Below are 15,168 nucleotides of genomic sequence, written 5' to 3'. Positions count from 1 at the left end.
AAACCCAAGCTAGGAAATGTCGAAGTGGGGGGAGGAATATGGAATTTTTGATGTATTGGAGAGAACAGGGAGAATGTTTGGTTATTATCTAACTTAGGGAGAATGTTCAAGGAAGAACATGGACATGGAAGATGGTTGGAAAAGGTTATCGTTATCGGGTCAAGTAAAACCTAACTGATTGGTTGTCAAAACAGAGCTGATCAACACAGTTGACTAGGCCTGAGGTGACTCGGTCAACTTGACGAAGTCGTATGGATGTTGAGTTGGATTTGATCATTTTTTGGGAAGCAACCTTAAAGCAACTTAGCGGTGTAGTTGAGTCTGATATTGTTTGTTGTTTGAGAGTTGTTGGTACTGGCTTGAGAGAAGAAACAGGTGTTTCTTCGGGAGTTCAAGTGGCATTGGGTCCAACGGCCTATGAGATGATCTACTGGCAAGTTAGCATTTGGAAAGAATCGAAAGTCCAGCTGGAGACTGTGGAGGACGGAAGGAGACGTGGGAAAAGTAGTCCCACCGGACCTGTTGATGGTGAACTGGAAAGGAAAGTCTAACTCAGAGATTACAGTAAAATCCTAAGTCATGGCGTGAGGAGCGACTATCGGGAACGATTATACTTGAAAATCTGAGGAGAGAAGTGGTAGGTGACGCAGAGAGAGAAGTAGTTGCGGTGTGGATGCGTGGTGTGTGGAAAGTGGCTGGGAAGGAAAGTCAAAGAAAGCAGATGTTATGGTCCTAACCGCGAAACGAGAGTTACGCAGGATGCCGTATGAGGAGAAAGTATGTTAGGCAAGTGTGAACCCAGTGAGTGAAGGTTAGGAAAGTCTGTGGTGAAACCATTAGGTCGATCAGGATGGATCGAGGATGATCGGACATACGTGAAAGGTGTGACCCGGTCGTGTGATACTGGAACGTCCGATTGGAGACCAGAAAGAGTGGGTCGCCGGCATAGCTCAAGTGTCGAGGAAACAAAGCCGGTTTGGATTGTCCGATCGTGTCGATAGTCAAAACCATACGATCTAACAAACGCGCGCAAAACCAAGCTAGTCGATTGCGAAGTCGCGGTCGCGGGTATGACTCGTGACGAGACGAGCTATTCAGCCGATAACCGTTGGACCATGTTACCGAGTGCTAATGAGTCCGCCTACTGGTGATTCCGTCTCTGATCGGGGAGATTCTGGTCATGGGACTACGCGCTCGTGGAGCGCCACGCGTCACGGTCGACGCCTGGCGCGTGGTGGGATCGATAGCCCGATCGGTAAGATTGGGACGGTGGGCATCAGTTTGATCTGATTGAACTGCGCGCATCCGAATTCCATCGGTCGGTCGATCTGGACAGGCCCAAGAAGATTCGGTCGGTACACAACTCGGCAGTCGCCATGCCTCGCGCACATATGCTCTATGCCGTCAGTTCGGGTTCGCGGGTTATAAAAGGAGATCAAGCTTCCCCTTTCCTTTCGTACTCAGAGCCTTTGGGTAAGGCCGAAGTTGGTCGCGAGAGCTTCTTTAGAACGAACGGAGCGGTTTTGCCGATACTTGATTTTTGACTTGATCATCCGACTGGAAAGTGTCAGTCGTAGAGTTGCTGTTTATTCTTGTATGCTTTCGCTTATTCTTTGTATTGTATTCAGTGCAAGTCCCGACCTGTAAACCACAGGTGTACCGGAAGGTTTTAAGGAAACAAGGTGTGTGAGTGTGGCGGATCCAACAAAGGTGAGGCTCATCAAGACTAGGCGAGGAGCATACGTAACTCGACCTATTACGAGAGGTAGGATATTCTTCCTTTTGCATTCAACCCTAGATAATACGCTTGACTCGGTCTTATATTCTCCTACTAACAGATGTGGACTTAAAGGAAGCTTCTCCACCCCTCTAGAGTTGCGGGATCATAGATCATCAATCTAAGAAGGATGGATCTTCAAATAGTTAGCTTAGAATCCATCTCCATGACTTCCTTCAACTTTGATAACTCTTCATTCAATGATTAATCTTCAATTTCAAATCATTCATTATGAATGACTCACATTATGAATTCTCCATCTTCCATCATAATTAATTATCTCTTGATGATCTTCTCTCAAATGATTCGTAGAATCCTTGTTCACGCACATCGTAATTACAGGTGTGTCTACAGACTCATACCTGCTCGAGACTACCCACATGACGACGTCAAGAAACGAGGCGGTACATCTACATGACTAACAGAACAACGCATCGTTCAATAACGGTCACCACTCTTTAGCCATCAACACAGCACTACTCTAAACATACGAGATATAATTGAGCATCTCTTCAAATTAAAGTTTATAACCAATTAAGTATCTTGATCGTGATTTCAAATTATGTATTTACGAATGATATAACATTATTTAATATTTCATCAATGGAGAGTAGCTAATGACTCAGTACAATCGAAGGCACTGAAATACTATCTCTACGCCTACGCTGCTGTTACGCATCAGACATCACAGACACTACTGTCCGACAATTTGTTAAATGCGTAGGTATGACTCCAAACGTCGTACATAGAATGTAGAAAAGGTCTCAGGTCTCAAGGTCCTCAAAAGTCAGTCAGTCCAGTCATTTTGTTGTGAGGAAGAAAGAAAGACCATGATAACGGTCTCTTGTCTGCAGCACCTCACTTAAACTCAAGGCACCCCCAAGTACAACTTGGATATCCATCCCTCCGGTCTATCTCGACCTAGTCATACTCAGCGTTGATCTAGATATCCATGCCCCCTCTAGATATCTATCTGATCAAGGACTATTTTCAGATTAATATACTCATTAATCTGTGGGACTTTATCATTAATCATATACGTACAGAAAAGTAATTAATTAATGATAAATTCTTGCCTTTATTAAATAATTATCCACAAAATACATAAGGAGTGTTTTGGCACATAAGTGCACACACTAACACATTCAACTTTCTATTTGGACTACGTATTTGATAGTGTAATATCTCTTGCAATAATCAGGATTATATTGATTATATTATAAAGGTTGATTATTTTATTTAGTTTAATTTTAAAATTATAATATAATATAATCTGAATTACAAAAAGTAGTTAAGTTTTGTAATCTGGATTAAAAAATAAATACTATATCATCGTTTAATCAAAATTTAAATGTTGAATATATCCCTAGTCCATCGCGGCCGTCGCAGCTGGTCGCCTCCGCCCGTCGCCCGTCGCCCGTCGCCCGCCGCCGCCTCCGTCGGTCGGCATCGTCGCTTCCATCGACCGCCGCCGGCGGTCGTCACCGTCGCCGGTTGCTGGTGGCGGCGACCGAGGGAGGAAGTCAACGACGTTGATTCAAGAATTTTAATTTTCTTTATTTATGCCACTAATCATTAAAAAATAAAATTTCTTTTGGAAAATCCATAATTTTTAATGATGAATGAACATTATTTATTCATCCCTTTTTAATAAGTATTTTATAAATATGATAAATAAATGATTAGTTTATGCATGACAATTATTTATTTTAATTTGATCACTTTGATGGCCACAAACTATTTTAATTAACATAAAATCATTCATATATTTATATCATAATCATAAACAAGCTTCATTATCTTTAAAATATGCACACATATTACAATCATTAATAAAATTTATAAACTATAATAAATCGGTGCATAAATTTATTGTATCATGCATTATTAATGATACTAATCATTATTATATAATGAAAGAGCTTGAGTCGTTCATGGCTACTTCTCATTCACTCTTTTTCGTAGAAAAAGTCTATATATATGTTTTATGCCATTAATGCATATATTAATTTATAATTCAGTATAATAAATTCATATATGACAATATATAGATTCCATAACAAAAACTCTAATACCACATATTAATTTACATGATCATTATATTTATTTTATGAAACAATCTTGAAATCTATATATTTTACATACTTGAGCGGGATGAAGCGTAATACAATTATTTTGCATATATTAATTTCTCTTTTATTTTATTATGTATGAAAACACTTAATTCATGATAATGGATCATTATTATGCTTTATATTTATTGGTGCAACTTATACTAATAATCTAACTCAGATTTTAATAAATGATAAATAAATTAAAATTATAGTTGATCCTGTCGGGAAGCTGAGAAGACGAACCTGCCGGTGTGACGGGCCGGTCCCGTCGTTGAAATTGGATGAGTCCGTTGAGGTGGTGTCTACATGACTACGCTACCGAGTCTACAGTGGCGACATTGGTCCTGCTGGCAATCGTAGGCGCGAATCGATGTGCGATGCGCTCGATACATCGCATAAGCAGCTAGAACATCGTCTTGTAGAACCTGGCGGCCTTGCCTGAACGCGCCTCTGAGAGAACGTCACGTGAGCGCGGACTGATCCGGATGCGTCGATGGATTGATAGAACATGCGTGGGGATGGAACCGGATGATGGATGAAGCGCCGTCAGCTGAGTCCCATATCCCACGTGAGACATGCTCGGACTAAGACGGCGAGATACGTCAAGACACCGCAAGTGACGCATCGGAATTCCATACGCAGATACATAATCATCATAGAAACCCATGGATGTCCATATCACCACCGGGACGGGTGGATCTAGTGCGTACTACCGTACGAGCCGTATCCAACACTGGGACTGCCATCGCTAATGGTATGCTCGAGGCAGGGTAAGCTAAGCTGGCCGACGGCCTCGATCTGTCTGGCCGAGCTAAAGGGCGCCCAGATGCTGCGAGAAGTAGCGGACAGGCTGCCAAAAGCGTGTTGTGGCCGATCGGCGGGCATGAGGCCATGTTGGCCGGCCCCCTAGGCGTATTGACCGGCGCCGCCAGATTGGGCCAGCGTGGCGGTCGCCACTATTTCCACCAGCAGACGGTGGCCTGCAGAGCAACGATTGAGCGCCGACGAGATCGCGCCGTTGAGTGACCGCTTGACTAGCCGGAACGCCAGGTCCTCTGCATGTCGTGGAGTGTCGTGCGAAACTCCGTGGGAGCGAAAGGGCAGGTCCGTGCGAGGAAAGAGATGAGGGCCCGTGTGCACAATGCGCGCTGAGGTGGACGTTGAGGGAGGTAGTCATCGCACGAGTCTGCCAGAAAGTGGATGTGCGGTTGAGGCGTTGCGCCACTCGGCAGAGTGGCAACCGGTCGAGAGTGCACCGTGGTGTGCCAGACAAGTGAACCGTGCTCTTTTAAGCCCAAAAACCCTAAAGGCGAAATGATAAAAAAGCCCTCCTCCTTCTTCTTAATTACTCCCATGCCATTCCCTATATCCGGATCAATAGTATTTGTGATTTAATTGATTAATCAAGTGTGCAGGAGTTGACGAGTCTAGAGGACCTGACACTAAATTGAAATCTAATTAGATTCGCGGGACCCGATAGTTGGTTCGAAGTCCAGATAGGTTTGTGGAATCTGATATCTGACGGAAAGTCTAGTTGGATCCGCGGGACCTGACAACCGGCTAAAGTCCAGTTGTGTCTGCGGACTTGACAATTCATGGGAAGACTTGGTAGGTCAAAGACAAGTCAAGCGACTGCAGTTGGTGAGTAAGAGGTAAGCAACTGGAGGAGAGATTCAGTGAGGACGCACTCCCGGTTGAGGGAACTATTGGCGTCGATCCAGCTTAGGTCCATTTGGAAAACCTAAGCAGAGACCTTAACTAGATCCTAATCTCGAGGAGATAGAATCTAATTACTACCCTATCTTATTATGTTGTGCTAACTCTGTTTTTCAGGATAAATATATTTTTATTTACCTGGACTAACTCTTTTTTGTAGGAAGGAGAAGTGTGAAAAGGGGGAATTCAGGTGCTTGGACCAACTCACTCGAGCGAGCACCTGGATAGGCAACCAGGTGGTCTAGGCGCCCGGAATTGGTCCAAGCACCTGTACTAGAAAAGTTATCTAGGAGCTGATTTGGAGCACGTCGACTGGTCGAGCCCACGTCAGCATAGTCCAGGCACCCGGAGGGGTTCCAGGCGTCTGAAATGGGCCTATATAAAAGCCTTCAACCAGTAGTTTTAGAACATCATTTGCTATGACTTTCCTTCCTGCGCGCGGCTTCAAAAAGACTCTGACAACGCTGTAACGCTCCACCGACAACCGGACATCAAACTTTACTTAGTTTGCTTTGTTGTCAGTAATCTTTCACATATAGTTCTTGTACTTCATAATTGTATCTTTTCGAACTATTAGTGGATTGCCCAACGAAAGCACTCAACGAGTGCGAGCCTTGGAGTAGGAATCGTCGAAGGCTCCGAATCAAGTAAAAAATTACTTATATTAGTGTGTACTTATCTTCTTCCTTCTAATTTCTTTTTTTTTATTCTACTGCATAATTCATTTTAACTCTCGATTTTTGAAGAATATTATTCACCCTTCTAGTATATTTACGATCCCACAGTATTTATAGGCAGACAAAGGACCAATATATGTATAACATACTTATTTCCATTCATCTATCATGCATTTGTTAGAATTAATATTATTATTTGCATCTATTAAAATAATAATAATAATTTAGATAAGTTACACTTTATTAGAACTTCAATTGAATGAAGTTACTTGAGTTTTAATTTCATATGTAGAATTCATTAGTAACTTCAATTGAATAAAGTTACTTTACTTTTAATTCATATATATTTTCAATTTTAAGGTCAAATAATATTATATAATAATTATTATCTAACACATGTCTCTCATTGTATCAATATGTGTAATGTCAATAAAATCAACTGAATAACTATTTCTATTAGTTTATGCTTGTTCTTTAGTGGTTGTAGTATTAGTTAGTTTTGCTAGCATGTCATGAATTTTATTCTATCCAAGTTGTTAAATTAATCTAATAATGCTAGTTTGAATTGAAGGATTAAGTCCACATTGGTGGGCTTAAATCTTCACAATGTAGACTTACACTTGATTAACACACACAATTACTTATCATTAAGAAAATTAAATACCAATTAAGTGATCTAATATTTAATGCATGTAGGGGTTTAGATTATTAGATGTGGATTCAATGTATAAATTCATTAAGGAAACTCACAAATTAAGTTTAAACTTCTTGATCATGCGGGTAGTGTGTCAACCTAAAGGAAGGGGTATTATGTGGCTAGTCATGGGCATTGTGAGTGATGATAGAAAACATAAGATAACTAAGGAAGTTCACTCATAAGGTTAATCATGCACATGACGTATCGGCCCAAAGGAAGACATGTTATGTGGCTGATGAAGGTGGTTATAAGTTGTTTAGAGAATATTACAAGTAAATTATAATTTAGTCCAAAGATTTAATGCAATTCACAATGTATCTCAATTAATGCTCATAAAGTTGTATGTTTGTTTGTTGCATTTTGTTACTGCACAACTACAAAGATGCATGCTTTGTTTAGAAAATTGGGTTATGCTCTTTGCTTTTATTTATGTAGTGCTCTTAATGTTTGCTAATCTGAACAATTGTAAAAATACCGGGGGAAAAAAATGGGAAATAATGATAAGGGAATTTTTCTAAATTTTTAGAAATTTTTCGAGAATTTTTCGGAGCTCGTATGGACGAGTTTACGGGGATAAAAACGGGATCGGGGAAAGCATGTTTATGCTGCCCCGTTTAACGAGGAAATGTTTAATTATTTATATTTCCTCTTCTTCTTTTTTGTTTTTTGTTTTTTATTTCTTTTCTCTGTGCTTCTTCCCAGATGCAGTCTTCGAGCGCTATCCTTCTCCTCAACTCAGGTTCCATTTGATTCGCTTCAGATTAAGTGCCCATATTCTTCTCTCCTTCTTCCTCCTGGCCTACCTCTCATTCCTCATCCTCTTCTTATTGGCACCATTGTGCTGCCAGCTAATCGCCCTCGCCCCTCGGGCGAGTCTTGATCGTGCTGCCCCTTGGGCATGCCTCGCCAAGTGTTTCCTCCTCGTCGGCGAGCCGGCCAGAGTGAGGCGAGCGCGTGGTGACGAGAGTACCCCTCCTACTAGCAGGCCATCGCGGCATACTCCTCTCCGCCATCTCTGTGTAGTGCCTGAGTTCCTTGTGTCGTGCCAAGACCTTATCACCACGTGTTCCATAGGCCTGGCCTTCCTCATGTCCACACTGTTGAGGTAAGATTAGGTTATTATTGTGCATTTGTGATCTCTATCTTGACTTCACCTGGAAAGACCGTGAGGGATTTGCCGGTGTTGTCTTTGTGACATTCGAGTAGTGAGGGAGGAAGACTTTCATGGAAGTACACTCCAGTGTGATAAACCAGCCTCGACTGCGAATCGAGGAGTATGAGGGGTAGGGATATGTTTGTAGTTAGATGATCTAAGCTTGATTAAGGTATGAATTTATGATTTGGATTTAATTTAGGTAGGTTGAGGAGGTTGGTTAGGGTTTTTCCCTAAATAGTTCTTAAAATTTTATTTAGCTATTTAGGTAAATTGTAGCTAAATAAAATATATTATATTAATTGATAAGGACTTTTGTGAGATGAGCATCTCGACGTCAATTTAGACCTTGACCTTTCTATTGGAGGGGTATTTTGCCTTTTATGTCATTTGTGATATAATAATATTTTTAACAAATAGCTTGATTGTTGTGTTTATCACTTCCTATCCGTCTTATTATGCTTGTTTGTTTATTTGTTATGCACATCATGTTAGTATTACACGATTATACATACTTATAGGTAGTGACACAACCATGTTATTTATTATGTTGGGGACCGGATTTTACAGGATATATCTGATATCGATGTACCTGATTGATTCGTTTGTCTATGGTACACATTTATATTTATATATGGATATTGCTAGGATACGGGATATTGTCATGTTTAGTGTCATGCATCATCTAGCGTGATAGTCGCATGTGAGATAGTCTCCTCCGTTATTACACGCCGTCGATCGATTACATGTATATGGCACACCATCGCAGTACATTATAGGTTAGTGGTGTATGTCGGATTATTGGTTATTAGCTGGTACGCTGCATCTGGCCGACGCGGTAGCATTTGGTTGCATAGTGTAGCAAAATGGTGGCCGCGGTGATTATTGCTCAGCTGGTCCGGTCGTGTGTAAGCGTGTTCAGTGCATAGCATTCCTCCCATCGTGGTTTGAGATGAGAGGCCACCCCCATTTATGATTTGTGGTGACAGATAGTCCCGCCCACTCATCGGGCGACTTGAGTTCCAGCGATGATGTCACGGACCGATTATGTTCGTTGGCATCATATGCATGATGCATTTATTGCTGTGTTTGATGCATTTATTGCTTAATATGTTTTTGCATACGTTGCATTTGGATGGGTGCATATGTTTGACATGCGTCTGGATTTTGATACCTCTCTATCACCACTGTTATACTTATCATGGTCACAGTTAATCTGGTTTCTCCTGTATCTCGGTTGCCATTTACCCTTCTCATCAGTACCGCATGATTAGTGTTGGTTGTTATTTTCTTCACATATCGTTGTTGTTACCCGGAAAAGTTGGACCCACCTCCGTTGCTATTTTCAAGTTGATCATCGGGAGTTCGGTCGATTGATCTGGCTTTAGATTTGGTTCTTTCAGCTGTACAGGGGAGATGGTGCCAAAATTTCTTCGGACAAGGACTCCCCCGGGGCGTGACAACAATATTCTTGTACTTTCAAGCATAAACTTTGGATAATAGTATTATTAGGCTACATGGATCTAGACTTTATATTTACACATGATCGTCCTGCACCTTTGACTATTGATTCCACTGCAGATCAAAAAATGATCTTTGCTAAGTAGGAGCAATCAAATCACATGAGTCTTATGATCATAAAGATGTTTATTCAGGGATCACTTAGAGGTTTGATAACTAAGAATGAAGATACTAAGACCTTCATTAAAAAGTTAGTAGACCAATTCGCCTCAAACAAAAAGGCCAAGACTACTACACTTCTCATGAAATTAGTATCTATGTGGTACAACATAAAGGGTAACATTAGAAAGTACATCATGGAGATATCAAATTTGATTTTAAGGCTTAAGACACTAAAGTTAGAAATGTCTGAAAGTGCTATTTGTTAACCTCATCCTAATCTCTCCGCCTATACAAGTCACTACCTTTAAGATAAGTTACAACACTCAAAAGGAGAAGTGAACACTAAATGAGCTCATAGCTTAATGTGTACAAGAAAAAGAGAGATTGAGGCATGACACATCTTATAGTGCTCACTTTGTATCCTTATCTCAGTATTCAAACAAAAAGAAGAACATCCATGTTGTAGGAATCTATATTTTGGTGTAATATTCATATGTAGTTTTGGCTTATTGTACATACTAAAGTTTTTACGTGTGAATGAATAAGGTTTTGACTCTTTGACATATGAACATCATGATTTACTATTATGATTTTGTATACGATTTTATAAATATGATATGAGACTCAATTTTGAGTCATAAAGTTGAATCATGATTTATCATTCCAGTTTACTATAAGATTTGGTAAATATGATTTGAAGCCGGTTTAGATCATAAAGATGACTTATTGAGAATGGACACTTATATATCAAATTTTGTGTCATTCTTGTATTATATATCCACATTTGATATATGTCGTTAATTATATCAATAATATGATTACCGTTCAATCTTGTTACAGTTATAATAACTCTGACTTCCTTAGTCCTGTATTAATTAAATTAATGGACCAGATTATTTAAAGAAGTATTTAACCCATAAAATTTTGACATGTTGAACTCAACTAAGGAGTTGTATGGTATATAACAGATCAAGTATAACCCAATTGGGAGATTGAAAGATTAAGTCAACATTGGTGGGCTTAAATCAACATAATGTGGGCTTACACTTGATTACCACACAACTAATTATCATTAAAGAAATTAAACTTCAATTAAGTGATCTAATTCTTAATGTATGAAGGGAGTTTAGATTATTAAATGTGGATTCAATATATAGATATGTTAATTTGGTTCATTAATATTAATGCATTATTAATGATGAATGAACTTTAAGATGAATGATCCTTTCTTGATAGACTTGATATATAAAGAAAAAGTTTCTTTTGATTTGGTCATCTTGAATCAAGAGGATTTTGGAGAGTTTCTTTTTTCTTAGACACTTTCCGATTGAGACATAACTTCGGTTATCATCCAATCCTACATAAATCATTCCGTGTTTGTAGGAACACCAATAATAAATAAGAAACAATGACCCTTAAGATGGTCTCAGGTTAACCTTACTTGTGGTTGTATTCAAATCTCAATTTTATCATAGTACATATTGTTATCCCACATCATCGATTAAAATTAGAAGGCTAGATGATATATTAAATTCTATAGCTTTGTCTTTAGACATCAACAAATAACAAGTAAATTGAGTTTGGCGTGACTCCAACAAATAATAAGTTAATCGCACAATTAAAAATGACGAATTTAAATTTGATTAATGAATTTATATAAAAAAAAAGTCTGTGGCAAAATTTCAAAGAATTTCACCAAACAACAATAATGCATCGATTAAACAAAAAGATTAGGTTAACAAGTACTCGTGCAACAAGATTGAGCCAATCGACTTCACTTCATCTCTTCTGTTATTCATTTTTGGTGGAAAAAAATAAGGTGATTTGTTAGCTCTTAAATATTTCGTTAGTCCAGACTAATAAAAAACAAAGATAAATCATAACTATTAAACTTAAATAGTTAAATAACACATGGAGAAAATTGACATCAGATCATTAGTCAGCATTTAATCTCTAGACTTTAAGATAGTAATATCATCATATATGAGTTAACTCATCCGAGAGGACTTTGTTTTCTCTTCTTAATCCTACACGTAGAAAAATCCTCTCCGTTTCCAAAGTCAAAAGCCGGACCACTTCCTTTTTTGGATGAAATCTAACGGTAGAAGGCACTTACACGGCCATGAATAAAGATCAGCTTCGAAGTCAACGTACTCATTGAATACTATTCCTCCTTTGACCTGTCTCTTTCCATTCCTACTCATTCCACTCAAATCTCTTTAATGATTCTTCCACGTGTTTAATACCGCCCACATTGGAGACACGGAGGGCCCACTAATTCTAACTCTACTAGGTGACGTTCATAGGTCAACCCTGCTATTCGTTGACCACCGATTCTCCTACCGCCGTGGATCCCACGGCGGGTGACCGGCTACCTTCGGATCTCGGTTAAAGTAAAATCTGAACATGGTTGCTTGCAAAGTCAGACCTCAATTATTCAGCAAATAAGAAACACATATACCGGTGAAATTTCAACCACAAATTTAAATATTCCGAAGGGAAAAAGACAAATCTATTTTGATTAATTTTTTCAAAGGGTTGACTCGTGAACCAACGCCCCTTGTTTCCGCTTGTACGTCTTCTTCTGCAATTTGCCAGGGATTGCAAAAGTCAGCCCGTTGAATTGAATCTTGATGAAATATTGGCCGTTCGATCTATAAACCTGCCTTGTCGTTGACCAGTTATCTCTTTATTTAAGCCCTCCCTTTCCTTTCTTCCTCTTCCAAATCTTGATCTGATTCTCTTGGAGCTACGATTTTTGCAGTGGTTTAGGGGGGATCGTCGGGGATGGCCGTCGATACGATGGGGTACGGGAAAAGGGATGAACAGGCGGCCGTCCTGGAGGCGGCGGCCGTCGGGCTTCGCAGCTTGGAGCGCCTCGTATTCCAGCTCTCCCACCAGCAGTCGTCGCCGGATTGCCTCGAAATTGCGGATCAGACGGTGTCGAGGTTCAAGCAGGTGATCTCCGTCCTGAATCGGACCGGCCACGCCCGCTTTCGTCGCTCATCTTTCCTGTCGTCTCTCACCGGCGGCGACGGCAGCGTGACCGGCAAGTTGTGCCCGGGACCCTCTGTTCTCGTCCCCGCAGCCGCCGGAGCAGCGGTCGTTCCTTCAGCTGGGAAGCCGCCGCTCGCGTCCTGCAACAAGCGAAAGCAAGGGGCCGACCATTCCCACTCCGCCAGCGACTTCAAGGCGGCCGCCTCCGCCGGGCGCTGCCACTGCACGAAGAAAAGGTACGCCTCCTGTCGTCCTCTGTTCTTCCCTTTCCGCGCACGTTAGCCAGCCAATATCCACTCCTCGCTAAACTCTCTCCTTTGGGTACATCTTAGCAAGAAGAACCGTGACAAAACTACCGTGCGCCTCCCGGCGATAAGCTCGAGGAACGCGGACATCCCGGCGGACGAGTACTCGTGGCGCAAGTACGGGCAGAAGCCCATCAAGGGCTCGCCTTACCCTAGGTCAGTAGTGGATCTAGAACGTCCGATTTCTGCCCCTTCGCTTCGTGGCTCGATCTGAACCGTCTTTTTCCTTGTTCTCGCAGGGGCTACTACAAGTGCAGTAGCGTTAAGGGCTGCCCTGCTCGGAAGCACGTTGAGCGGGCGCCCGACGACCCGGCGATGCTCATCGTGACGTACGATGGGGAGCACCGGCACGGCCAGATTAAGACCTTCGTGGAGAAGCCGTCCGGTTGACCTTCCCCTCGTCGTTTACCGGTTCATCTCCGCCGGCGACTACTACTCCTCTTTTTTTTATTTTAGGGTCGTTTGACTTGTAAAGAAAGAAAGCGAACGTGGAATGTAGACTTTTTGACCGACAACGAAATGCTCGGCTGTTTTTCGACCTTTATTCATTGCTTGCATTAATCCTTCGTTGTTCTTTGTTCTTTGTTCAACCAAAAATTCAACCGGCCTGCTGCGTTCAAAGTCATAACCCCATCAGACAAGTAGCCAAAAGTCAACGGACCCGTAACGGTTCAATTGTGAGGCCAGCAATGGCGGAGCTAGGAATTATAATTTATCCGGACTAAAAAAATTTTAACGAAAAATAAAATTATTTATATGCATTAGACATGAACAAATAATTATTAGAAACTAATATGTCATAACAATTTTGATCGCTAATGCATTTTGTAAAGAAAATTTTATTTCATCGTTAAATTTAGCTGTAAAATTTAATATCTGTTGTTTAGCGTTGAAATTTAATATCCGTCATTAAGTTTTTTAATATTTTTTTAAAAAATATTAAGAAAAACGTATAATATTATCCCACAAAAATATTTTAGAAACTAATTTTTACAAGACAAATAGAACAACTACACTCATTGTCTCATTCATCAACTAGATAGGAAAATGATAGATACTAAAAATATAACAAAATATAAATTATTAAAAGATTTATAGAAGTCTAAATTTGAGTAGAATCACAAAACTTATGGACTAGACAAGCACATCAAATAGGTAATTAAAATACTGAGTTGAAATCACACCAAATTTTAGACAAAAGGTAACTATAAAAGCAAGTTGGTAACTCTGGAGTTAATCCTTGGGTCATTGCGGATAATGATACTATGAGCTGCATCAACAGTAATGTTAGCAGTATAAAGTTCAATAACATAAAAAGGAAAACTAATCTCGCCTCATTAATCCAAAATATTAGGTGTAGCAAACACAAACAAATAAAAAGTCTTTAAAGGTTGAGTAACCAATGAAACATATAACAAGTAATGGGATAAATATGAAAATGTATCTAATCAACTAACCACTTGAATTGCGCTCCAGCTACAATTTTCAGTTGAAGAACTTTCACACCATCAACTTCTTAAATAAAAATAAAAAAAATTAATTAGCACATATAACTCACAAAGTAAAAAAATTATTTTATGATCCATATATACATACACATTATCGAAGTTGTGCTCTACGATTCTTCAAAGTATAATATTCATCAATGATAGAATCTGAATCAATACTTGAAGCAAACTCTCTTTCAATGTAGATAATCATAGAATCGGTTAGAAAATCCTCTCCCATTCTATTACGAAGAATTGTTTTAACATGCTTCTGTCGTTGCCGTAGAAACAGGTAAAGTTAAAATTAGACGAATCAACTTGTCGATCAAATTATAGTACTGTAATTTTTTTGTTTCAAATAACCCTTGACATAATTATGAGATAGTGGACATTTTTTGAAAATTTTCATGACAAACCACAGCTCATAATGTTGTAGCTGACATCTCAAATTATGGATTTCCTGTTCACTGAAGTCCTCAGGATAATACTTCTCAGCGAGATTACAAATATTATCAATGTTGAACCGATTAAAATTATCTTTTGGATCCAAAGCAGAGCTAAGCATAAGAAGTTCTACTGTCTCATCACTGAATCTAGAGTTTAACTCTTCCAATTGAAAATC

At 39.8% G+C, this 15,168-nt stretch overlaps 1 protein-coding gene across 1 annotated transcript; it reads left to right on the top strand.

Moving 5' to 3' along the window:
* The first annotated feature begins 12,474 nt into the window (after positions 1-12,474).
* On the top strand, positions 12,475-13,603 carry LOC122032012 (probable WRKY transcription factor 17). Its single transcript, XM_042591255.1, has 3 exons — positions 12,475-12,990; positions 13,087-13,215; positions 13,299-13,603. Exons 1-3 carry the CDS (start codon positions 12,545-12,547, stop codon positions 13,447-13,449), a joined length of 726 nt encoding a protein of 241 aa, XP_042447189.1. The 5' UTR covers positions 12,475-12,544; the 3' UTR covers positions 13,450-13,603.
* The last annotated feature ends 1,565 nt before the right edge of the window (positions 13,604-15,168 follow it).

This window comes from Zingiber officinale, chromosome 11A, assembly GCF_018446385.1.
Source record: "Zingiber officinale cultivar Zhangliang chromosome 11A, Zo_v1.1, whole genome shotgun sequence".
Classification (NCBI taxonomy): domain Eukaryota; kingdom Viridiplantae; phylum Streptophyta; class Magnoliopsida; order Zingiberales; family Zingiberaceae; genus Zingiber; species Zingiber officinale.
Note: the sequence above shows the minus strand (reverse complement) of the source record. Positions and strands in the feature narration are given on the sequence as shown.

Coding starts and splice junctions, on each gene's coding strand:
- LOC122032012 (XM_042591255.1), top strand. CDS start 12,545: ATGGCCGTCGATACGATGGGGTACGGGAAAAGGGATGAACAGGCGGCC. Junction 12,991..13,086: donor TGCCACTGCACGAAGAAAAG/GTACGCCTCCTG, acceptor GGTACATCTTAG/CAAGAAGAACCGTGACAAAA. Junction 13,216..13,298: donor AAGGGCTCGCCTTACCCTAG/GTCAGTAGTGGA, acceptor TTGTTCTCGCAG/GGGCTACTACAAGTGCAGTA.